Genomic DNA, 27089 nt, shown 5'->3' with positions numbered 1-27089 from the left:
TCTCGCATCCACTTCCTCCTGTGTTTCTAAAGGTGCACAGGAAAGCTATGAAGCATAGCATCATTTTGTTGACTAAAAGGAAGTTTATACATAGTTATTTCTGAATGGTTTTGCAAGGGAGGAAAATGGCATAAAGGCATCTTTCCCCACTTTCCTTAATTTTGGCCATCTTAAGAGCAAGCTTTAGCTTCATGAGACTTATCGGAACCTAAGGGCTTGTGCAGAATGACTAAATTGGGGAATCGTGCTCAGTGAAAGAAATATGTGTGTCTGTGGCTGCATGCCTGTGTGTGGCTTTTCTTTTAGAACAGCTAATTTCACTCAGTGGGGTAATCAAAGCTGAAAAAGGGAGGTGGAAACTTTCTTTTAAAAGTAATTTGTAAAAAAAAAAAAAAAAAAAAAAGAAATCTAAAACATTAATTGCATGGAGTTGATGTTTCTAACAAGAACTATCATGTATTTAGGCAACTTAATGGATTTGTATTGAAATTTCATTTCTTCAGTGGGGGGAAGTAATTGTATTAATTATTGTGTGGTCTTTTTTTCCCCAGTATGGTTTAGTAATCCTACATTCTTAGATGGAAATGAGAGAATATAGAAGCCAAGAAAAAAAAGCAGGAGGAGGGGAAAAATGTCTCCTAATCTGATGTAGAACTGGAGAAATGTTAAAGGCTTTGGCTACTTAGAGCAGAACAAATCTGAACTCTTACAGCAGCAAAATACTTGAGGCTCTGAAACTGTAATTCTCAAAATTACAGTGCTGAAAGCCAGTTTGTGCCATTATAGTATTGAATGTTGTTGTGCATGAAAGCATCACTTATAATAGAAAAACGTTACTGAATGTTAGATTGCTGCTGCTGCTGTAATTATCTTCCTTTAGATTATCTTTGTTTAGCTAGATGACTCTTAAAAAAAGAACATCAACCAGTAAAGCATCATTCACATAAAACAAATTCTTTACAGGAATATTTGTCTTGGAATGCCTGAATTTTTGTTCGTACTTACCACTTTACCCCTTGAGCTAAAGATTTCTCAGAAACTTGATCAGTTGGACTTTTTTTCCTGAGCACTAGTTTCTAGTGGCTGTTAAGTTATTGTACCTTTCCCTAGAAATCAGAACTAGGATATCAGTGAGTATTTGAGTTGTTTGGATTAAAAAAATAAAAACAAAAATCCTCAACATGTATTTAAGTTATTTTTCTGTAAGACAAGATCTCCCTTACTTTTAGAAAGGCGTTGACAGGTTAGACAATGTTAATGGCAAAACAAGGAGATCCGAGTTTGCATCATAATATCCCCTTGGCAGTGAGTATTGAAGTTCAAAAGATGATTTCTGTCATCTGACCGTAACCACACTTCCAAAAGGGCTAAATGGCTGCTTAAAAAATAAACCACATCACTTTATTGAGGGTGTTGAAAAGTGGTGTTCTGTGTCTTTATGATTCTAGCTATTATGTCAGTTTTACTACTGCTAGCCTGGCAGAACAGGTAGAGTCATGAGGCTGAACTGGTTCATACATCACCTAGAGAATTGCTAATGAACTTCCAGCTGCCAAATTCTGCCTGCAAATTAAAAGTATAGCACGATTTCACCTTGTTTATGTGGCTATTTAATATTCTGCTTTGCCTTTTAATATCTAATGAAGCTGCTTGCTGCTCCAAAGCCTTACTCTTGTTCTTATGTTCGACTCAAGATGGTTGTCCTGTACATTAATTTTGAGTGTTACTGTTTGGGGCACAGCAGATGTACTCCGATGCACGTCTTGTTGATATCTGTAGTGTTTAGCGCTGCGTTATATAAAATGTCACTGCAGTTGGAGTTAGCCCACCAAACTTTTGCTCCTAAGTCATCACAATATAAGCTTCAGAGGGGAACAGCTTGATTTGCAGACCCCTGGTTGATTTTGTGGAGTTAACAGTTGGGGAGTGATAACTTTTTTTTGTGAGCACATTTGATCTGGATTAGAAGACTATAAACCTAGAACTAAACAGTCATTTTCACATTTGCTTTTCCAAGAAGCAGCGCTCTTTCATTTCTGGTTAAATGACATGTAATTAAACAACTGTGACAGATGAGGGAATATATCTATGTCCAATTATGAATTCCTCTGTTTTATAAATAGGAGCTATGATTGCAGCCACCAGTGTGGATTAGAACTTCCATTTTGTAGCAGAAAACAGGCAATGCCTGAGGACCTGCAAAAGGAACGTAAAGGGACTTGTCATCAATGGGTAGCTCTATGTTTGTAGAACATGGGTTGCTCGAGGCGACCATTAATTTTTACCTAATTTCTGTCCCTATTGGGCTCCAGCATGGGAAATCTTAACAGAAGGGTAAGAACAATGAAAAGTGTGTTAGACTGCTTTTAAAGAGAGATGCCGTCATAACACGGTTTTCTAGGACTGGAATCCAACAGCTCCGTGGGAGAAATAGGGGTAGGCAGAAACTGGCTTCCCTGAATTGTAAATCTAGGTAACAACTTGATGGTCCCTTCCCATCTTGTCTTTCCTTCTCCTCCCAAATGAATCTGAGTTTGTTGAAGGGAATGGATGAGGTTTGAGTGATTCAGGATTAGCTCTGGGTTTAGGGATGGGATTTCACTGTTCAAGGAAGAGGGTGGGAACTAAGCAGTGGCTGGGTTCTGCCTTGGTCCAGCCCCATGGGAACATGCAAGATTCATTGCATTTGTTCTCCAAAATTAAGACTCACCATTAGAAAGACTAACAAAAATCTTCTCCCTCATTCCCTCCCTGGCCTCAGCTGATAAAATGAGTACCAAAGTGGTGCTAGGTAGCTTTTTGTTCAGAAGAGCTAAAAGCACCTGGTTTTAGGAAATCAGTTGCGATACAATAAGGATTTCACTTTTGCATGAGGAGCTTCTTAATATATGATCTAATTAATCATAATAACCTCTGACTTCTTTATCTCCGCAATACAGAGCTTTGCACTGTCTCCTTCACTGTAAATCCATACCTGTAAAAATAGTTCAAATATTATTACTGGTAAGTGCATTGTTCTTTCTGAGTTGTTGCAACTTCTCTACTGGAATATTTCTGGCTATATTCAGAGAAGAGTTTATCCACTTAAGCAAGGCTTTTTATATTAATGCTAAGTAGGCAAGCCACTGAAACACTCATGAAATATGTAGAAGTAATACTTGTACAATATTATATTTAGAGAGAGATCTTTCCGTATTTGTGAGAGTTTCAGAAGTGTTGGGGGAACGTGCCAATATTTGAATATTCTATTTATTTTTCCTATAAAATCACTCTCCTAAAGCCAAGGAGTAATTTAGTTGTATATCAACACCAATGACCAACTTTATCTTCTTTCCAATCATGGACATCTGGGAGTATATACTTAGGCCTGTACTGAATGGCAGGGATGAAAACGACTGCACTTACAAGTCCATCTGTATAGGAGTTTGTACATCACAGCAGTGAAGTTCTTCATTTCCCACAATTGAAAAAAAAATAATACATGCTTATAATTTCCTAGCAGAAAAAAAACCCAGAAGCCTAAAACTAAAAAGCCTAATTATAATTAATTGAAAAGTTTTCTGCAGAAGCTAGTGTCAGCAATTTGCATAAATTCTCATTAAGGTGAATAATATATTTTCTTCAAGATCCATTAAACAAGCTTGAATCAGTTGAGCTTGAAAAACATCACCATGAAACTTCAGTTTAAAAGTCATTACACAGCATCTAAAATAAGTTCTGAAAAATTAACAAAAACGTATTCAGGAGACATCAGCATCCTTCAGACGGTAAGAAGCCATGTAATAAATACCAAGAGGAAGGGTGGATTGTTGTTCCTGGCTTTAAGTTAATTCCACAAAGACAAAACATGCCTGGTGGGAAGGAAGCCTTGTGTCGCCAGCACAGTGGGGTGTCGTACCGGAGCGAGGTATCTGCAAACTACTTTTTCTGCTAGTTTCAAGAAGAGAACATGAGGAACTGGCAGGTACGCTACAAGCTGCAGTACCTACCACCTCTACCTTATGTAATGGATACCCTACTGCAGGTTTGGTTTGTGTTTTTTTTTTTTTCTTTTTTAAACAGTTAAGCTAAACTGGCCTTTAAAACATTTATTTATGTATGTAACCTAAACAATTTTGTGTATTTCTATCCACTTTTACTTTTCAGGATTAATTCAGATGCGGTCTTTCAAATCACAGGTTCTCACTGGTTGGATGCGTTGCCTTTACTCTTTGTTTAATGAGCAACTTTCCTTTTTGAGTTAGTCCATTTGGTGATAGGAGCTGTGTGAAATTCACTTTAGAGCAACTGTTATCTTCTTTTAGCAATCTTTTGTGTGCCAGGAAAGGTGGAGTGGCAGAACTCAGAGTTTCTGCTGTTCTTGGCAATGCTTTCCTCTCTTTATTTAAGGCCATAAAGAAATGCACACTTAAAATAATTACACAAATAAATAATAGTTCTGTTTTATTAATTGACTTTTATTATTGCTGAGAGGTGCACTGGATTCCTTCCTTGCCATTTAGTGAGCAGTCATGCTTCTGTACCCTTTTCTGTTGCAGGAGCCAAATTTAAAGCTTTAGACGTTAGCACTGAATCAACTTTCTAAAGCAGCAGTTTCTAAATTGCAGCATATGTTTATACACATTTGTATAATTTATGACTGTCCAAAGTGGTAGTTGGCCAGACTGGAACTGGTACTGCTGGAACTGGTACCTGCCAACCTTTATTGTGGTACCCGGTCAAAGAAAAAAATAATCTAAATTTGGTCCCTGTTCTAGAACATTTTGCTTGCTACTTTCTTCTGTTCAATGTTTACAGTCTAAAATACAGAGATGGGGCCATGAATTTCAGGATGGATCAAGATGACTACTATTAGCGAGTTCTAAAAACATTATTCTCTTTATCTGTATCAATTTAACACTTGCTGTCTTTGAGAGAGACCTTTTATGGTAAAAAGCGGTACCACTGTCAAGAAAATAGAGTAGTAAGTATAGCTTTATGTGTTATTTGTGCTATCAAGGTTGAATCATACTTCTCCCTGCTTATCATTAGGCATAGCATTATGCATTTTTTCCTTGTGAATTTGTCTTACTTCTTACTCGAGAGAGATCAGCTGTACAGGTAGAAATGCAATACACTGATTTTTTTTTTTTTTTTTTTTCTTATATTATGGAAACCTCCCTCAATTAAAAAAAAAAAAAAAAGTTTGAAGCATCTGAAAGACAATGTAATTCATGATTACTTTTGTGTCTCTGGAGCCCAGATTGAGAAACTGATTGATTGTTTATTTAGTAGCAGGGTGTCCTTAAGACTACTGGCAAATGCCAGTTATTTTTGAATGTTCAACTCAGAATTTGTTTCTGATGTCCCCACATCATTGTGGTATTCCTGATTATATGAGTTGGCTGTTCAGCTTCTTTTTGTGACCCTGGAGAAGAAAGGGAAAAAGAAGTTCTTTTGTTTATTTATTTAAAAAAAAAACACAACCCACAATTATTTTACAATATGGTGACCTGAAGTACTTTCTTTGTTTTCTGATAATTGTCACCATTATTTCTTATTTTATTATATTGGACAGTTTGGTTTTTAGTGTGTATTTCTTTTGGCTTTGTAACAGCATTTAGATTCTTTATCTTATTATTTTAATTAAACTGCACCCAAAATGTTGCATGACTCATCTGTAGAGGAAAATACACAGTAAAATGTCTCCAGATAAACTCTGTTTTGATGGTTTTTTTCCCCATTGCTTTAATTTTTGATGCTTTTACATCTTGTTTAAAGAGCTTGTGTCCCACGTCTGACTGGTGTATGCTAAGATTCGGCTGAACAGTTCCTCTAAGTATTATGGGAGGTCTATAAGTGATGGGTGGCCCAATACCCAAAGTCACCATTCTATTCAAATAAACACACAATGAAAGTATGTGCAAGACCTTTAACTCTTACAGGAGCTTGGCTGTGTGCCATGGTTCTGACTTAATGGAATGGCTGATTTCAGGGTTGCCTGGGGCCGCAACCACAAATAAGCATATATATCTCTGAGGTCATTGAAACCAATTTTATTATTTTCATAGCTATTGGAAATAAGTCACCTGGCTTGATTTATACATAAAGTTGCAGAATATCAGCCCACAGAAGTGACCTTTAATTTAAAACTTTCATCTGTTTTGTTGGCCTGTAACATTGGCCTGTAATATTACAATAACAGCAGCTTGCGTCTCTAGAAATGCTGTTCTGTCTTTCTCGGTAGTTGACGGTTAAGCAGTCGCTGTAAGTTTGGGATTCAAGTTGAATATCTTGAACGTGAAATGATCCTCATACTCAGCACTGCTGCAGTTCCCAGCTAGATTCATTCCGTTTTCCAGGGGTGGGACTTTAAACTCCCAGCGATTTTGAAAACGCGATGGTGAGTTTTTGGGTTTCCTATGGGCTCCCAGTGCCTCTCATGAGCCAGGAGCTGTCTCTCTTCCACATTGATTTCTACAGGCTTTTATTCTACAAGCCTAGAATTGACAAGGAACTAGAGTGGGTCATTAAGTTGATTTGAATGAGGTGCGCATGGCTGATTACATGCAACATCTGGGTACATTTTTCTAAAATAGTTGGATAGCAATAGCTTACTATCTCAGTATTTCTTCAGATTTCATTAAAAGAACATGGGTGTCTACACTGAAATCTTCATATGCCTTCAGTGCTACATTGTCTTAGTGGATGGGATGTGTGGGTTGGATAACTGTATTATTTATTGGCTATATGTCATAATTCATTTTTCAGTGTCTTTCTGTCTACCACAACATGTTAGGAATCTGGGAAATTTATGATGCATACACAGCATTGTATTATTTCAAACAACTAATTTCCTGTGGCGAGAAATAAATCTTGAATTCCCCATTACTTTCTAGCAAGATCAATGTAGAGCCCTAGAAAAAAGAAGCAAGTCTCGTAGAGAAGAAACTGCTTATTCCTTATGTTACTGTAGGTTGGTTTTAATATGCAGAAATAAATACGTCCTGCTGTTTTATATGGTTTGGCAAACTAGAATTTTCTTCATTAAATTTTCAGTGGCTTGTAATGCCATGGGAGACAGCAAAGAGGGAGCCTGAACTCTGAAAAGGTAACATTCCCCAGCTTCGTAGGTAATAGGTATGTGCTGTAGTTTATATATAGATTCAAATGGACTGTTGCTCTTTGAGGAAAAAAGAAATAAAAAGGGCATTACAATATTCTTTCTTAAATGATATATATAAAACATGTGAAGATCCCTAGTAGAAAACAGACATTGTTCGAGCTCAGGCATGTCAAGTTGAAGCTGCTTCTTTCCAAGGTGAAATTCTGTATTTCTTCCATCCTTATGTGAGAAGCTGAGATATTTGAAGAGAGTACGTTTGCCTTGTCAACAAATGCGGCAACACAGTACCCACTGTTTTTCTCTTTTTGAAGTCTTAATGTGCTGACTGACCTCTCCAGGCCATCTGTTCTCTGGTTCCTTTGGGTCACCTTCATTGCACGGAGCTGCATGTGTTTCTCTTAATCTACCCTTGATTTATTTTTTTTTTTACCATATTGGAAGTTTCTTCTTACTGTGATCTCAACCAGTCCTCCTTTGAATAGAAAATGCAAAATTATCACTGTCCATTAGCAGTGCTGGAATCTTGAGAGAAGACTTACAGTTTCTGTCTTAATAAAATGCTACACATGAATTGTTTCCCCACAAACCATTTCTGTGTTTAATGTAGGCTACTGAAAGAAGCAAACTGTTCACTTTTTTAAAGCTTTCAATAATTTTCATAAAGCTTTGTGTTCGATCAGCTTTCCTCTGTAGGTCTCTTTAGACAAAACTTATTGCTGTGGTTGTCTAAAGGCCAGAGCTATGAAATGCCATAACCTTTTGTGGCACTCAGGTTCCTCATCTACCAGGAAAAATGCAGTCCTCCGTTGTGCTGCTGTCAAGGATCATTGGACTTAAATGTTACAGTAGGGAAGTTAAGCCTAGCAGTTAAATATTGGTTTGATCTTCCGGTAGATCTTCAGGCTTTCATTTTTTAGAAGGATATTTCTTAAGTTAAAGCTGCTTAAAAAAAATAAATAATAAAATGGCACACAAATCACTAGTGGAGAAAAGCGCAAGCGGTTGGCCAGCATAGAATTGCACTTGAAAATCTGGCACTGTTTCAGTTCAACACTAGCTGCTTTTTGTAGTTCAGTTTGATTTGACTTAGCTGTAATGGTATCGTCAGGAAGGTTGATCAGGTATGTGATTCTGTCAACGGCTTCAGTTTACCTGGATTGCCATCTGAGATCCTTTTTACTTACTGCCTGCCTCCAAACAGCTGCTCTAAAACATACTAAGGCATGGTTGTTTTGGTTTTATGCTCGGAAGCCTAAGGAGTCCACTGAAAGGCTGTAAAAGCTTACGCCAATTGCAGTTGATTATAAAACCCTACTGGTTTCAGTGACATAAATTGGAGGTTATTCCGTTACTAATGTGGATTAACACTAAGATAGCAGAAATCAGAATTTGATCCTGTGTGTTCTGATAATATAATTCAACTAATTTATCATTTTCTGGCTTGTTAGCTCAATCTTTGACAGCATCCAGTAAAATTCTCAAGAACATGCTTGGTGTGGACTTGCATATAATGGCAGCTATAAAGCCCATATTTTCTTGTGATAACTGTGATTAGTCCTTTCGATGTCACTCCCAAACTGTTGCCTGCTACCTGGCTGCTCTTAACCTAGGAATTAATAGAAAATAAAATTTATTTTGAGCATTGCTATGGTTTCAGTTTCTAGTGTTTCACAAAAGTTGGTTTACTCTAGTAGGTCCCTGCATCTGGATAAGCTTATCGAGGCACAAAGATGAAGCAAATCAGTAAAACTCATTTGAACCTTTTTCAGTAGGATCAACAGTTTCCAAATGGGTGGGTGCCAGTCTGCTCTATTAAAGTACATTTATGTAGGGCATCCCGCAGTGCTCCTGTAGAGAAGTTGGAGAGCTGGAAAGAGCATAGTTCATTCATCCAGGACTATGCTGAACAGTCACTATGTTCACTAGAAGTCCTTACACATCTTTGTGGGACCAAATATTGTTTTTAATTATCTGGATGGTTTTACTTTTTGGTAGAATTTAGTTTTCATAAAAATTGGTTTTGACGTAAGTCTGTAGCAAGTTCCTTTTTTTTTTTTCCTGCTAAAAAAATTAAACATAAAGTTTCCAGGAATTTGTCTGACATGGCTATGGCACAAACTAAGGATAAAGTCTAACTCTGTCCATCACAAATGCTTTCTAGCCAGTTTTTAGCCCCTCTATATATTCTGTAGAAGCTTTGCCTAATAGGAATCTGAGATGGAAAAGTGCTGCACTATTTTTAATTTGGAATCCTCTGAGAAAGTACTTCAAATATTTTGGTTGATTCACTGGTGAGTAAACTATCATCACAGAGAAATGTAAGCCTTGGGTTTTATCTCAAGTATATGTTAAAGTTTCTTGATGATTTTTTTATCAAGTTAAGCTTGGTTTGTTTGGTGTGTTTCCTCAGACTATTACACTGAAACGTCAATACATCATCTCTGGTTCATGATTGTGTAGCTGGACTTTGGAGCTGACTCAGGATAAGTTTTAGTCCACGGGAGGGATTTCTCTTGCCCTAATGTTATTTAGTATCTGGCTATAAATAGGGCTATGACCACAACCATCTGTGACTGCGTATCAGAGAAGCTGGTAAACTAAACTAGGAAGACAGTAATAATTCTGAAGACCAGTGGCAACTGTTTGGTTCCTTAGACCAGACTGATTTCAGGAAAGAAAAAATTTAAGCATTGTGTTTTCACTTACCCCTTTATTTGGAAATTGCTGTCTAAAAGTGGTACCTTTTGTAGTGTGTTAATACATTTATGGACAGTCTTTCATGTACATAATTGGGCGACTTTTGAGGGCAGTTATACTAAAAATAGGAAATACTACAAGAAAAAGATACCCAAGAGTTCTAGTTTTTTGCCATACTAAATAGTCTTTTAAGGCCTCAGCATAAATATTTGTAAGATACAAAATGTGCTTAACCTAAATGGAAAATACTAATTCTGTACAATGTTATTTAAAAAAAAAAAAAAACACCCCACAAATCTGCTAGCATGGTATCCTTTCGGTAGGAAAAGCGATGAGAGGTGCACAATTGGTGTCGGAACATTAGTTTTATGGATTTATGCATTTTGTGGTGGGGATGAAGGGAGGGAATGGGAGACAGCACGATTTTGGGTGGGCACAAATTCCAGAGCTGATAGTTCGGAGTGTGTCGAGGTTTCTGCTTGGCATTTCTTTGGATAATGAAAGCCCGGGTGGGTCTGACTGCTCTCTTGAATCACTTGATTCTTACAGTGAAAAATAGGAATGGTAGCTAGGTCTGCGATTGGGGTTTTTTTTCCCCCTTTCTCCCAATAAGGACAATTTTTCACTATGAGTTCTAAAGCCAGTATAAAGGTTAAATTGACCTCTATGTATATGCATACACCAAATTGTTTTCACTAAATAGATTTTGAATAACACCTTTCAGTTAAACCAGTAAAACTATAAGTTTAGACCAGACCTTGGTTAATGAAGGGGTTTTTTGGTGCTTAAATAAAAGGCTTGAAGAAAGGAACTTACACAAAATAACTTGATGTTTTTCTTTATCCTCCACCACCCTCCCCACCCCCAAATATAAAAAGGAGAGTGTCTCTATGTTATGTTGTGGTTCAGAAATCTCTACTCATTATTTCTATATTTGTATGTGTACGTGTTCCTGGGTATTCTGTTCAATGCTTCACTAAAAATAAAAGTCAAAGTGCTGCCTAAAAATTCTTTCAGGCTTTAAGTTTAGAGTACACAAGAGGCGTGTGTTTAGGCATAATTATGTACAATCTCCTTGAACTTTCTGTAACTGCTGTGTCAAAAAATAAATTGAAAGGAAAAAAAATTGGGTAATTTTTCAAAAATTAAATTACTGAGCTTCTTTTCTCAGTATAGTCTGCCACGTACTGAAAAAAAAAAGAGAAGTGTATAGTCATGGGACTGATGTATGACTGATAAACTATTCTGTAGTGGCACCTGCATAGTGTGCCTCTATTTTCAGATAATCGCTTAAAAATGTGTGTGTCTTGGAAAGGCTTGATGTATATTCAGAAGGTGGGTTGTCAAAAAAAAAAAAAAGTACCTTAATATCTATACAATGAATCTGGTTAAGAAATTCAACATGTCTACTCTAGTACTGTATTCTCAGGCCTTAAAATGTCTGTCTTTGTACTGTTGTGAGTTACTGTATGGAGAAATGGCAAAAATTATTTATGTTTTATTTTTTCAAAGGAAAGTGAGGAAGAGAAATAGTGTAGTGCTGTATTCTGCTGCAGAACAGTAAATCTAATAAGGCCTGCTGGGCCCACTTTTCTCATCTAAAATAGATTTGAAAAGGGCAGCAGAGGTTCCAATATGAATTCTGACCATGCTTCAGAAGCTGGTATTACATATATATATATATATATATTCATATATATATATATTAAAAATATAAACAAATGGTGAGTTATTGCCAGGCAGTAGTTTGGCACTGAAGAATATTTTAAAGAATAACTTTGAATGTGTGTTTGAAAGAATATGTTATCGGGTAAATACTAAGTATCTTGAAGTCTTAGAGGAACAGAATTTGCAATTTCGCTTTGTATGGTGTAGTCAGGAGAGAAGGTAGCTTATGAAACAGCTGTGAGAACAGCAAATAGCGTTTTTTGGTTTAGGATTTTAAGTATTTTTTCAATAAATGTATTTTCACAGACCTACTGTTCATGCTGTGGTGAAGAAACGCAGGGAGCCAGACACAAAGCCAGGAGCCCTTCTTCTCCCCCTGTTTTTATCTGCTCCCTCCTGAGAGGAAACTGATAGTATCCCATTGTTCAGCATCAGAAAATATTAATTACTTCTCTCACTTCCCTCCAGCATGCGTTTTTTACCTATGCATGAATAATGAAGTGGTACTATGCCAGGCAGTTGGTATTAATTAGGGTTTCAAATTTCACATAGTCCATCTTTTAGTGTTTGTTATGTCAGGCTAAAGCTTAAACTGAGAGGGAGTGAGGTGCACTTAGGGTTAATATTACAGCCAGATTCTTTCAGCATATGAGGACACACTTAGAAGGTTTATGTTATGGAGAAAGATACAGTTCAAAGCCTTTATAGTTAACTTTTGAAATATTTATGTTCCGGATGGAAAAGATTTTTCAGGTCATCTCAGCCTTCTTGTAACCAGAATGTTTTGAACCTTTAGTTACTTAAAGTTTTCAAAGCTCTTTTGGTCAATAAGAAAATCAATACATGCAGCATACTTCAGTGTAGTTAAGGCAGTGCCGAAAAACATTTAGTGTTATATGTAACTACTTCCACAGCTTCCTTCTTCTGAATAACACAGTCGCAAAGGTATAAAGTCTAAAAGTCTGCAGCTGATGGGCTGCTGAATCATAGCCTACTGGTGGAAGATGGAAATGTTCATGGAAATAAACGAGGAGCACATTACCTTGCTTAGATGTCTTCCCCCCCCAACACATTCTGCAAATTTATGTTGCTTACTTTAAAAGATCAATTCCTTTAAAAGACATTGTGCAGCTTAGAAAATCTTAGAATGTCCATATGTCTTTATACTGTGGTACAACAAGACCATAATCTTTCTCTGTGGTTTTGTTGTTTGTTTTCTGGAGGGCTTTTTGTTTATTTCTCTGTGTATTCATTTTTGACAGTGGTTGCAATCATGTGAGGGTATAGTTATAGTTGTCTCATTCATCCATCTTTCCACTTTGCTTATACCTAATTCAGGAAAGTCTCACCCACGAAAGTTTTATGACTAAAACACTACTTACAGTCCTGTTATTTCTAGTTCCTGTTTGTTCTGGTACTAAACGAAAGTTGACTATGAAATTACTGCTATAGGACAGTAATAGTCTGAAATTTACAGTATATTATAATTTGTTAATATATTCTTCTGAAACTCTGTACTAATTACATGTTTAGCTAATAGTTTTCACTATGAATTACACAAGATAGGAATATTATCTTAAAAATATATGTTGTCTTCAATGTTTGAGCTCTGAGTTTGATGTATTCAGGTATTTCTATACAGTTAGAAAAGGACCATGCTGTTAGTAGAAGATAGCTAGGCACTTGTTTACTTGAACTTTATTTCCCTTTTGTGATGTTAGGTTTTCCTTTAATTAATTTAAAATATAATTTGAACTTAGGTGTTTCCTTCAATGTGTTTGGTACATACAGTCCTATCCTCAGGGCCTAGCTAGCAGCTCAGGATCCTATATATCACGTAGCTAGTTGTTACCCAGTATTTCCCATCTGAACACAGCTGAGTTATTAGCTGTTCCTTAGAGATTCTCCTAAGAAAATTTGCTTTTAAGAGAATCTGAAAGCTGCAACTTGAAACCCAGAGGACGCACAGAATTTGGTCTCCTGCAGGTGTCCCTAGTTGATATACAACATAGAGATCTTTTTTTGAGAAGTGGCATGGATAAAACTTTACTGCCTGCTGGATTTGTAGATAAATTCCACTTTCACAACTGTTGTGAAGGAATGAACTTTAATACAGAACATGTAAGACATAATTGCCACCAGAAATCTACTAGAATGGCAGATAGTTCCCTTGGGTCTATAATTGATCATGTAAATGAATGTGTTTTTCTGTACTTATGCTTATCCTTTCTTAAGACATCTCTATGTACTAGATAGTATTTTCTGATTTTTCTTTATCCTATCAATACAGACTATGTGTATATTGTAGTCTAAGGCAAGTATGAGAATTGTCCAAAGTATGACAAGCTCTACTTGCCTGGTTTCTGGCCACACACCTGCCTAACAGGTAGCCAGTAGTAGTTTGGAGGGTTGACTCAGCTGCTCTGTGTTTTGGGGCATGTGAAGCTGTTTGTACTCTAAAAAGTAGGCTCTGGCTGTGTTTTCAGGCTTGTCATCTATACAAGTAACATACAATCTTGAAAGCATCCTTAGGATGACTCATTAAGATCCACTGTAAAAATACTCCAGGGTGCTTTCCCATTGCTATTTATGAAAAAGGAGTAAATGAATAATATTCAGAAATGATATTGAGGAAAACCAATGAAGAACCTCCAAGTAGAGACTTGACAGTCCATCACTGCCTATCTGTTTTATGTGAGAGAGGGCTGGTCAATGGCTTCCTGTGTGCACGTTTGGGAGTTCTCCTTTTTCTTTAAAATATGTTCTCTACTTCAAATGCTGATGTTCATTTTCAGCATATGGGGACCATTAGCAATATTGAAGCTGGACATAAGGCTTAACGCGTTAAATCACTTTAGAATGTCGCATCTGTTTTTTTACCCCGACGTTAACACCTGGATCAGTTTAGCACTAGCGCAGAAGTTTAGGACATATATAGCTGTTAATTTTAAAAACATCTGGGATTTTTTTGGTGTGTGTATGCATGTATATGTGTGTGTGTGAACTGCTGGATCTCTGGCATTTTTGAGTTTGATGAAAAAAATCTTACTGAATTGCGTTCAAGGTGTGTACCAATCTAGGCAAATAAGCGGTTTATAGGAGGAGGCAGAAGGATTCTTTCGAGTGGATTAGAAATTATGATTTTGCCTTCACAGCTTTTGTCTTTCTTCAGACTTCCATTTTTGAGGAACTGATAGCTGACACTGATTCCTTCCACACACACCACCCCCCCCCCCCGAACCCATCCATTTGTTGTACACTGAATAAGATATCCCACTCTCCCAGGATGCGTGAAATGGGCAGGCATTAAAAATTGAAGAAAGCAAGTTCCCTGACTGAGTCTGCAAACCTTATCTGAGGCTGCTTGAAAGTAAAAATGCCAATTGTGTTGGAGCTTTGAAAAATGACTTTCCCTTGTGACCCGCTGCCTTTTAGCGAGAGCAGAGTTTAGGGCTGTGTTTGAGTGATGAGTGCAGTTGGAGAGTTTCTCTTGTTATGCCCATTAGCAAGACTGGACTAATCTGCGGGACGTAACCTGAAGGTAAACTGTAAGTGAAGGAGAAGACAAGGCTAATAAGGTGTTTTGTAGTTTCCTTTATCCCAGAGTCTTTCCCGGAGCCAGCAATTAATATTATTTTCTATCTGCGGAGAGACCAAGTGGCTGCTAGTGCGGGAGGCTTTACGAAGGACATGTCAGCACAACCTGCTAGGCCGTGAAGAGGGACTGCATTCAAATTTGCCATTGAAATTGGCGGCTAAGCATCAATACTGCAGCAGAGTTAACAGCTTGTTAATTTAGTAATTAAAGAAAAACAGGGCCTTGCCCCAGACAGGTGTCGGGCTGCCAGGGGCCAGACACAGCCCTGGGCCTTGGGCACCTCCCTGGGGCTGAGGCCGGGCTGGGACATGGGCCAGCAGGTGGGCCTGGCTTGGCAGGGCCCATGGCTGGGCAGGGCAGGACTGTGGGGAGCTGGAGACTGGCTCTGGGGCACGGGCTGATGGCCCCAAGGGGCTGACATGGGGTCCTGAGCCAGGCAAAGGGTGGAGGGAGGCCCAGGGGGCTGGTGTGGGGTCCTGGTCTGGGGACAGGGTCGGGGGAGCTGGCGAAGAGAGGTCAGGGCTGTCAAGGCCTATTAGTGCCCTTCAGGGTCCTGAGACGAGCGATTTGTTACTATTTATTTTTATTCTTTTATTTTATTAGATACAAAGCTTGTATTTCTCTCCCCTTCACCGAGGTAAACATTTCATTTCCTTTTTTTTTTTTTTTTTTTTTTGCCAATGCTGTCAGACAGCCAGGCTGGGCACAGCCAAAGCTGGTTGTGGGCCCATGGGCTGTTTCTGTCTGACCCACCATAACGGTGCCCAGTGTGGTGTTGTCCTTAGTCTTACTGACACCTTATTTGCTTTTGAAGGAAAAATGATGCAGAGTTGCCTGGCTCCAGTATCTCAGGTGCTCGTATTCCTGCATCTTCTGCACAGTCAAGTCTAATCTTGGCCAATTGTGTTCTTTAATACATTTTATAATGTGGAACGTGGTAGTTGTTGAACATTAACAAGCAGACTATGTGAAAGTTGCTTTTTTGCTGTAGGACATCTAGTTTCACTCTTGTATTAGACTCTTCTAATATCCCAAAGCATTACACAGACTTTTTTTTAATTCCTTTTACTTTCAAACATTTAGCAAAAAATAACTGTATGGAAAGAACTTTTAACTTTATTTCAAATCTTGACTCAGAAAATTAAACATTTGGCCTGACTGGACCACTGAGTAAGCTGGAACTGGCAGCTTCTGTATTTTTCGTGCTGACTGACAGGTATTAGTAAGGGCTTAGAATCTGTTACCTTTATGTGCAGGAGAAACTAGGAGCACTTCACAATTTTTTGCTGAATTCAGTACCCAAATGTGGAGTGATCAATACTGTATCGTTCAAGGCTTCTTGTTGTAGGGTGGGATGGGTTTTTTGTTTTTTCCTTTTTTTTTTTTTAATTTTTAATATGAACAGGTCTGAACAGGAAGGGATCAGGGTTGCATCAAGTTTGTTAATAGGCTGTAAATAAAATTTGGCTGAATTAATGCCTTCAGAATGTACAATAAGTTTCTTTATGATTTGGAGAAAAACAGTTTACTTTTGGTGGGAAGCAGTCCAATATGAGTATGTGCTGCATGAAAATGCTCAGTTTAGAGGGAGAGGGCTGGTCTCTTCTTAACAAGTGTAGCAGCTAGCGTGGAGCTTTTTGTACATGTCTACTGATAGCTGCAGTTCCGTTTTTGTTTTGTTTTTTAAAGTGGTTGCATGGCTTCAAGTATTGGAAATGGCCACATTTGCAAACAATATAATAAAATCTACCATTTCATGGCAACGACCTGTGCACCATCTAGGCTCTTTGTAGCAGAATGCTCTGCCTCAGGGGAGGGCAGTTGTGCTGACATATTAGTGCCACTTATTTTCTTAGTATTTCCCCAAGAAAAAACACTTTTGCAGTTCAAGGTTTCAACTTTAAATCCTGACATCTGATAGCCATTCTTAGCATTTGGGAGTCTGTAGTCTAACATATTATGTTTTTCTCAGAGGAAGGACTCTTTCTAGCCTAACACCTGCTTTATTCTTGCTGAATTCCCAGTTTTCTGATAGTGGTTCTGAGAGTGATACTACAAACTGAAATCACAAACAGAGGAATTGGATTTCAGGAAAGGACTACACCAAAGGACAAGATAAATAATGTGAAAACAAAGATCTTGTTTTCTTCCAGTGTTCTTTTGTGACTGGACTAAAATGAGAAAAATGGGTGTGTGTGTGTGTGAAAACAAATACAAGCAACCCGATCCGCTGCATAAGTAGAAGTCAAAATGAAAATTTTCAAGTATTCTAGAAAGCATCATCAGATCTTTAAAGGATTTAAGCTGACCTCTCTGTAACCTCCATATGCTCGCAGACAAAAGGACATGCGGAGAGGAAGCATGTCTGAAAGCATTACAGCAATGTGCTCCGCACAATGGAAATGCTGAGCTGCGTGGTATTTAGAGTATTTGCATGGAGATTCTGTGGCATAGTATATCAGTGTTTGAGCATTTTTCTTTACAGAACAAGACAACATTCCTGAAACTAATACCATAAAAAAATGGGATTTGGATACAGGTTCCAAGGGACTTGTTTTATTGGGGGTGAGAATGTGAGGGGAGTCTTGGAGTATGAATTAGACTAGGGCATTTCAAACACCGGTCTGAGTTTCACACCAATTTTCTTTCTTCTTCATCTGAATTGAAAAATTGTTAATTACGGGAATATATTTATTGGAAAAGCAGAAAGAGAGAATGAATAAAGAATTAGATATAAATCATCTCTCTTGTTTAATATTTTTAATAGAAGAATCTTGAGCTGGCTGGATTCTTACTTACCCTGGTAAAATAAATGCTAAATGAGTTAAGCTCAGTAGTAACAACAATGCATCTTTAAATAATTGCTTCAATACAACTTTGGTTATGAAGGCAAGTAACTAATTAAATTCTAGTCATCTCTTTGCGCTAAGCAGGTCTCACACCTTCTCCCACAGCATAAATTTTAAATGCAAATGATTTGATTTGGACTAACATTATAGGGGACAGATTTTTACAATGCTGAATTAGACATGGAGACTGCTAATGGCTGGCACCAGTCCTTGCCAGGATGGTTGGGAACATAAATGCTGAAAGCCGCAACATTTTTTTTTTTCTTTCCAATCAAGCTGACACAGACTTGAATTCATAAGCTTATACAACCTAAAAATGTTTTTTTTCCTCACTTGTAAATATCAGAAATTTGAAGAGAAGGTGTATTTTCTTCTGTAAAATATTCTGCTGTCTGCCCCCAGCAAGGTGTTAGCAGAAAAAGTTGTCAGTCAAAATATGTATGAGACAGTTGTGGGAGTGCCCTGTACAGCACCAGCGATTTGCATGCTCCTACCAACTTCTGTATTTATTGTTCGTCCATGTCAGTGAGATTCATTCCAACATCTAAATTAAAATTTCAATATAAAAGGCCAGTTGGGGTTTTAGTTCTGAATTACTGGAGGATCCGTTCTTTCAACAATAATGTTTGTCAGTTTTTCATATTTCTTTTACATTTTAATTATAACTCATCAAATCTTAACTGATTACTCCTGGGTTAGACTCAGAAGAATGTCACTGAAGGGTGTTTTAATTTAATGGAAGCAGCGTAACATCTGTTTCTAATGTTTTAAAAGCCAATTTATATGGAAATTTTGCTTTATTGAGAAGTCAATAGATATGTAGCTTTCTAGCACCTCCTGTAAAAATTCAAAACTTGAATTAAAGCAGCACCAAAGCGATGCCATTCTTTCTCATGGCAGCAGTGTGATTGCATTTTCACAGCCTTTCATTTGTACCCTTTTCTTTCTGCTGAAATTAAGTTTTCATTTGTCTTTTGTAGTCGAGCTATCAAGACAAACCAGGACCTTCTGCCTGAGACGCCGTGGACCCATATCTTCTACAATGACTTTTGGGGGACACTGCTCACTCACAGTGGGAGCCACAAGTCATACAGACCGCTCTGCACGCTTTCCTTCCGCATTAACCATGCCGTCGGAGGGATGGACCCGTGGGGCTACCACCTTGTAAACGTCCTGTTACATGCTGCAGTCACAGGCCTTTTCACAAACTTCTCCAGGATCCTGTTTGGGGATGGGTACTGGACCTTGATAGCAGGCCTGCTGTTTGCATCTCATCCGATCCACACGGAAGCCGTAGCAGGGATTGTAGGGAGGGCAGACATTGGAGCCTGCCTCTTCTTTCTGCTTTCCCTGATGTGTTACGTGAAGCACTGCTCTACCAGAGGTTCCTCACTGAGTACTTGGGGCTGGATCTTGGGAGCAGGGCTGTGTGCAGGATGCAGCATGCTGTGGAAGGAGCAAGGAGTGACTGTTCTGGCCATTTCAGCAGTGTACGATATCTTTGTATTTCATCGGCTGAAAATGCGTCAGATCGTTCCTGCTTTATACAAGGTGAGTCTCCTTTTCTTTCCCATAACTGATCAGTTAAACAGGTGCTAAATGAGTTTTCAAGTACACAATAATTCTTAGTAGTTTAGTCAACTCCCAAAAATAAGCACAGATGTCTAATGCTGAAATAACATTCAAAGCAGTTTAGTATGGGGTTTTTACATTGTGTTTAAACAATGTGTTATTATCCATCGCTATTACTTGGCGCTGGGGATGTATTTTTTTCAATTACTTTCCCTACTTCCAGGAGCTCCCTCCTCATTCTGTTTAGCGTTGAGCTCTGGATATCTGGCTGCCTTTTGCAAAGAATTCATTCATGCTTTTATCCTCTTGTATCTTGCAAACTCAGCTTAGTATGGTCGGGTGCAAGTTCGACAGCTGATATCATCTTCAGGCTCCCTGAGGCAAAGGTAGAGCTCTTATTGTTCTAGTTTAACACACATGCATAGGACCTGGGTGCATGCCTTTGGCATGTATTTTTTCTCCCATTAGTAGGAGCTGTGACTCAAATGTATTATTGCCTTAACAAAATATCTATTTATCATTTTTTAACTTCTCGCCCAAGAAAACGTAGGATAGGCAAACAAACAAGCCCACCCAAACCCCTTAACTTCCCCCGCCCAAAACCACATGTATTTTAGTGGGACCCAGAAACCCCAGCTGAAATCAAAACTCATTTACATCAGTTGCTGTACAAATGAGTAAGTTGAGTATATGTAATTTTATTTTCAGTGAAATGGCTTTCTTTCAGAAAAATACTAACTTAAAAGGAAAATGTTTCACAGGGACATGTGTTGTTACATTTTTCAGTGAGACATAATCAAGAAAAGCAATAAAACAAAATAAGGCTTTGTGATTTATCTCAAATACTGTGATTTTAAAATTTTGATTTCTCACTCAAATGAATTCAAAAGAAATTGTAGATTTTGATAAAGAAGTGATGGCTTCTGCTTGTATAGAATACGTATCTGTAGTATACAAGGAAAATAGCAGTCAAAAAAACAAGTAGTATCTGATGGTTCCCTCTTAAACTGCTGTGACATGTTGACTTGGTTATCATGCTCTTTTCTGACGAAACCAAAAAGGAAAGAATAATTTCTTCTTGGTGTTTGTTTTGTTTTGTTTTACTCATATCTATTGAAGTGTGTAAAACTGTTGAATATTAGTAGCCAAATACTGTATGCTACATTGTTTACCTAATGCTGAGCAAAACCAAGCAGTCAAGCAGTTAAGTTTTTTTTAAATAGTGCATCTGTAACAGCAAGCTTTATTCTGAAAGATACAGGATGAGATTTTTTTTTAAAGTGCTTTGAGGAGTTTGGTTCATAACTCAAGTGTTCACTTATCGTATAGAATTAAACAGTGGTAAAAACATTCATACGACATATAGAAAATTCTGAACGCCTTGTGCATGACTTCACACCAAATCTAAACTGGTGTTCCTCGCAGCCTCTCCTCATTGCAGCCTGCAATGGCTAAGAGACAGTCATGGAGCTGGGAAGTTTTTTATTACGGAGTACTCATTGCTCAAAACCAAAACCTTTGCAGACATTTCTGATGAACTTTTCATGGGGAAAAGCTTTTTTTTTTTCCCCCCTTTTCTGCTTCAGGGACAGGGTAAAATTGGTCCAGAAAAAACCTAAGTGACACAGGTGAAATCCAAGCTTCTACATCCTAACTCTTTGAACACAAGGCCTCATTTCCCATGTGTGGAGATTTACATTTGGACACCTGGCTTGTGTGTCGTTGTTTTGTTTTTTTTTGCCTCGCATCAGACTTGTCTTGGAAAGCAAACTTGTGTCAATGCCTCAATGTTTTTCCATCTGTAACGATAGAAATAGTAATTATGTGCTTTGTAAATTGCAAACCTTTATGGAAATTGGATTGTAGCTGGAGGGAATTTTATGGGGAGGATCCACAGTGAACAAAAATATGAATGTTTTTCTTAATTTGCCAGAAATGCATTTCCTAAGTCACTAAATTACTAGGCTACATTTTCCTTGTACATCTGTTCAGGCTGAGTGCTGCTGACCAAGTTTTACCTCAATTCGAGGGGAGCTTCTGTTCAGTCATTTTCAGTGATGAGGAGTTCAGCTGGGTGCTTCAGTTATAAAATATCTTCAGTAATATCTTTTTTACTTAAATTTTACAAAAATCATTGACAAATTATGTAGGTTTTTCGAAGAACACATGGTCCTGCAGGGCTTGGGATGCCAGGAATATCTTAATTGACCTAGCCTGCTATGAGAAGTCTTTCTCTTTGAGTACTTGTCCGTATACTCTTGTACTCCAGCTTTGCATGGCCTCTACCTTTAACATCTCAGTTTCCTGTTCCCAAGCACTCCATGGGAAGTAAAGGAGTGAAATACAAGCCTTCTGTAAGGGTAATCACTGTAAATTCAAAATAAATAAATAAAGACAGACAGGTGTCTCAAAGAGGAACAAAGGTAGCACCTTAAAAGCAAATTAAAGCAAATGCTTCAGTCTTCTGGAGAACTCTACACTCTATGATAAAAACATTTTAGGGCAATAAAAACATTAGAATTGACCTAAAAACGAAACTGAAAATAATTATTCTAGTGGGTTGCCTTCTTTTCAGTCAGTATTTTCTGAAACACTTTCTCACTGTGTTTATATTTTCTTTGGTCTTTGAGTTTTACCCTTTCACATAAAATACTGTTTAGAGAATGTTCGGGTGAGTGAGACCTGACCTGCTCCATCCGAAGACTGGAAATTGTTTTTGGAGGATGCTATTTAGTTGATATTGATGCTTGATTTGAAAATGGCCAATGCACTTGTAGTTGAGAAATTTGGGTTTTGATTGTAGCATGTCTGACCAATGTTTGACAACTCCTGACCACGAAGGCAAGTTAGATGCTCACCTGTTGATTTGAAGTTACTTTTTAGATTTATTTTCAAGTAATTCCAAGATGATTTCACTGTAAGATTGGCATTTTAAAGTGATAACATGGCTCTTCTGAAACCACTAGTAAGAACAGAGCTAAGTTTTCTTACTGAAAGCTTTGGTTTTAGTTTGATTCTGTGTGTTTATGCATGCAATGATGAAGACAAGTGGAGTTTTTTTTCTTTGTTTTTTTTTTTTTTTTTAAGTTTTGTATTTAAAATAATCAAAATAAGTGCCCAAGACATTAATTTTTGCCAACAGATTAATTTTTGCATTATGCAGATTTAAAGCACAGATTCAAACAAAAATGAAGAAAGCTTTCAGCTCTGCATCTGTTTGGGATCATTTGGGTGTTGCCTTTTTCTTGCTGCTTTGGCCTTAAATAAAATGTATCTCTAGTAAGAACTGACAAATTCTTCCTTGAACAAACTGTAAAATCTCCTTAAGCAAACAAAATCAACTTTTGGATTAAGGGTTTTATTTATTTTTTCCATGTTGGTGCCTACACTTTTTCGTACTTGAAAAGACATTCCTGCATTGCAAATTGCATGAGGCCAAAGTAGCCATCTACAGATGAGTCATCCTGTGGTGTTCAACTGGCTCGAGCATACGAAAAACTGTACGGTTTAAGCTGAAAGAAAAAAATCTCCCACCAAACAAAACCCCATCTCATCAGAGAACTCTTTATTAGAATGTCTGGGCAATTAGGAAGAATTGCGTCCATTTACCTGTTCTGAAATTTTTTTTTACTGTGTTTTCCCAGTAGGGAACTGGGGGAGGGCAACTGGGAGGAGGAAGGTGCGGGGGGAACCATCAAAAAGGGCAGTCCAGGAAAAAATTATGGTCTTTTGTAGTTCATTGGAGGGAAGAAGTGTAGAATGGAATCAAGGAAGAAATGAAAATAATTTTAAGAGCTGGTTAGCTTAAATCTGAACTAAATAAGTAAGCAGTAACAATATTAAACTGAATGCAGAATAAACAGCATGCCACTCCAGCTTTGTAAGAGAATGGTGAAAAGGAGCTACCCCTTTCAATCCACCTAACCTTAAGCTAAACCCGGTCCAGCTGAGCTGACACAACTGTTTCCTAGGCTGTGCTGCAAACTGGAGCTGAGAGGAAATGCAGGTAAAAAATAACCCTTAAAAAAATCCCCCCAGATATCCCAGGTATATCTCTAGGAGTTATTTTAAAACTCAATCAATTCAGTTATATGGAGTCCTCATCATTGCCCTACAGACAGCTATACTGGCAAATATTGAGAGGAAAGCTGAGGTGCGGTGGCAGAAGCAAGGAGCGGAGAGTGAGGGATTTGGGGGAGTGGGTTAAAAGACCTGGGTTGCCTTGCTGCCAGCCTGTGGCTTTCGGCTTCTATAAGCCATTTCAGAGTATATCAGGGCAAACTGAAACACAGTTAATTATGTTTAAAGAACAATAAAACCACTGGCCTTCTTCAGGATGGTCAGTGAAGGATGAGCTGGAAAAAGCTGCTTTAAAAACACTCCAGCAGATGGTAGGAGATGGCATTGGGGTGACAAGCCGTTTTTTTTCCATTTTGTTCTTATCTTTGGGTCGAGCATCCAATGAATATGAAATGGTGGGTACTACACAATACCAGTAGCTGTTTACTGGGCTCACACCTATTATCATGTGAGTCCTGATTTGTCACATCAAGTACATGACAGCATCCAAGTGCGATTTGAATAGACTGGCAAAGCTTCTGAACAAGGCAGCTGCAGAGCAGGACCACCAGCAGAGCAGATGAATATTACCCCTTATTTAGAAGCTATTCTTAATGCACTTTAAAAATGTATATCGTAGCTACTTATTAAACTATGCAGCTCTTTCCCCTGTCATCTGCGTATTGGTTGTTCGGTAGAACTTGGCTGCTGATTTTTTTCCTTTTGCCAAGTCTTGTATTCCCGTCTGTCTGTGATGTTCTCACTCTGGCTGGCAAAGTTGTCAGTCTGGACCCCGTTTCATTTGGTTAGCTCTATTTTATTCCGTCTGCCTGGCTTTCGAAGCACATGCTGACAAGAATGTATTCTCTGTCTTTAAGGCAGCAGATTTTGGTGGAGGTGTGTTTATTGTGGTCATAAATGAGTTGTCTGAAATAAGAACAGTTAAAAAAAAAAAAAAAAGTGGTGCTCTACTGGAGCCAAGCATTTGTTATGGAAGAAAGTTAGGCTTTTGTTTGATTTTTCAGCATTTTAGACCTTGAGTCATTTCCAGTGTAGGTTGCATAGCAGGTACGCAGATTGATTGAGTTGTCGTGTATCACACGTATCAGATGATGGTACCTGTCAGCAGCTAGGCTTGCACATGTTAAACCACCAAAAGTGTAGGAGGAGGAGAGGGGAACCTGACTACTGGAGAGAGCTGTGATCAATTTTGTAATTATAGAAAATATGCAAATTCAGAGGCCTAATTCTTTTGTACTTGCAATCTCCAGCTTGAGAGCAAACCCATTAATCAACATTGCAGTACACAGTCTTCTGTCCAATTAGTAGTACAAAGCTAATATAAACCCTACTGTGCTGCCCTTTTTTCCTTTTTCTCTTTTTTTTTTTTTTGTTTCTTTTTTTAAGTGGGAATGGAGCTGGACAACATTAGCAGTTAAAAAGATGGGGCAAATGCATTTAAAGTTCATTTTTAATATAATGGTTATGATAAAGTATTTATTGCTGTGTGGTTTATGTGTACAAACTGCCTTACAGAAATAACTAAACCAGATGCATGTTCCACTAATGTTTCACTGCTACAGCATGGTAACATTTTACCAGATCAACATATTGTTGGTACAGAGGGTTTGCTACACTAAAATAAGGAAAACTCTCTTTTCCCATCACTTATTTGATTAAAATCCCACCCCCGCCCCGGGAGCCCGGTCTCACATGTGGAATTAGTTATTGGTATCTATAACCTAACGTGAACCACAAATTGGATTGCAGAATGCATCATCTAACCTTCTGTGCTATTATAACAGTATTGGTTTTGTAAAAAGCAATTTTCTTGGAGGCCCATATTTTATTTAAGGTAATGATGTAAACCTGGGGTCTCCGTGGATGACATGGTCAACCACCAAACCAAGTTTTATAAAACACTACTTTCTTTTATGGTCCTGGAACAGCCTTAGTTGTGGGTGATGTGTATGATTCCTGCTCAAAGTAGAACTTGCTGGGTATTAGATGAAGCTACTGATTTTTGAGAACACTCTAACCTTGAAATAAGCCACTTTATGCATTCTTTACTCTTTGAAGTCGCTACTTTTAGAATTTATCATGCTTTGGAAAGCAATTTCAAAGTAAAATGCTGTTCTTGATTTAAATTTGCAGTTTTGTCATTCTCTTCCGAGGAACTCCAAAGCGTTAGCAGTGTGGTTGTCGGTCTTGCTGGTTTTTCACCTCTTCTCCATCTACAAGTTATGCCATTCTGCAGCAGTGTTTTATCACTGTTTAAAATATAGCTTGATGGTTTATTTTCTGCTTGTTTTCTGCAATCTAAGGAATTTTATTATGCTTGAACTTACCCACAGGCCTGGATATTTTGGCAGATCTGATTGGTAAGCTATTATTTTGTAAGTTATTTCTCTCAAACACTTGTGTGGGTATGGTCCAGCCTTAGTCCTGTGGCTTTGAAATGCAGTGTTAGGGCAGCAGCCGCTCCCTTGAAGGACAGACCTCGTCCTTGGAGTCACATGTTTAGTAAATGTATTTTTCCTTGAGACTGCTTTTGTCTCACTTAAAAATAATAAATAACTTACAGCTTCAAAACATGACCTGACCTCTTGCAGGTTCATTTTCTCTAACGAGAGCTGCATATTCAAGTGCACTAAGCTGTTAAATGTTGCATTTGTGCGCTGTAACCTTTTGTATTTGAAGAGCTGAGGAAAAGATTGGGAGCTCCACTGCCAGCTGGGGCCCCATTTGTTCCCTAGCTGTGATCTCTCATTCTGTGGTGGTCAGCTGGGGGTTAATTCTTCTGGCAGCTTTAAATCTGTACAAAATCGTGGAAATGCTGAGACGAATGTGCCTGCACATACATTGCTCATATTTGCGGATGAGCCAGCCTGGTGCTTTTCTCTTCACTCTGCTGGATGGCAGCAGCATGAGGCCTGTATGGTCTTGACCATCGCTCCCCCTCCCCCTAGCAGATATTTCCTAGACAAAAGAAGCTTTTTGCAATTTACTTCTTTCTTGACAATTTCAAGTAGCTAATACTGTTGTTTCCTGTAGTTCCCACAGCTCCTTGCTGCTTTTCCTTTTGATCCTGAAATAAGAAAAGCAAGATTGGCTTCCACTATCTCTCTTCTCAGAGATATTGATCTCCTGCAGGTCCCTGTGATGTCAGTGGAGTGGTACTGAATTGGACATCAATATGTATAAATAGCTGTTGTTTCCTGAAAATATTTTCACAGGGTGTTTTAAACCACTGAAACAGATCACATATGACAGAAATACAGCGTCCTAAGGCAAATTTAGCAAATGTTGTGTTTTGTGGTTTTTTGCCTTTTTTCTTTTTTATTGTCTTTTTGTTTGGTTTTGGTTTTGTTTTGTTTTTAAATGAGGAAACATAAGATATCTTGCTGAAGTCACTGGCTTAAAACGGATTATATTTTAATATTAAATCTGTAATGTCTGTCGTAGAATTGCTACTAAAATCTGCATTACTTTTGTCTACCTGCTTGAAGTCTACAATAATATTTTGGAGACTGTATTTGAG

At 38.0% G+C, this 27089-nt stretch overlaps 1 protein-coding gene across 2 annotated transcripts in view; it reads left to right on the top strand.

Annotated features, from left to right (window-relative positions):
* Nucleotides 1-27089, top strand: part of TMTC2 (transmembrane O-mannosyltransferase targeting cadherins 2) — a 193696-nt gene that overhangs the window by 82803 nt on the left and 83804 nt on the right. For both annotated transcript variants that reach the window (XM_054207348.1, XM_054207339.1), the window contains exon 2: nucleotides 18898-19468. In XM_054207348.1, the coding sequence (XP_054063323.1) occupies nucleotides 18898-19468 (571 nt within the window). The remainder of the gene's footprint in view (nucleotides 1-18897; nucleotides 19469-27089) is intronic.

This window comes from Rissa tridactyla, chromosome 1 (assembly GCF_028500815.1).
Source record: "Rissa tridactyla isolate bRisTri1 chromosome 1, bRisTri1.patW.cur.20221130, whole genome shotgun sequence".
Lineage (NCBI taxonomy): Eukaryota > Metazoa > Chordata > Aves > Charadriiformes > Laridae > Rissa > Rissa tridactyla.
Note: the sequence above shows the minus strand (reverse complement) of the source record. Positions and strands in the feature narration are given on the sequence as shown.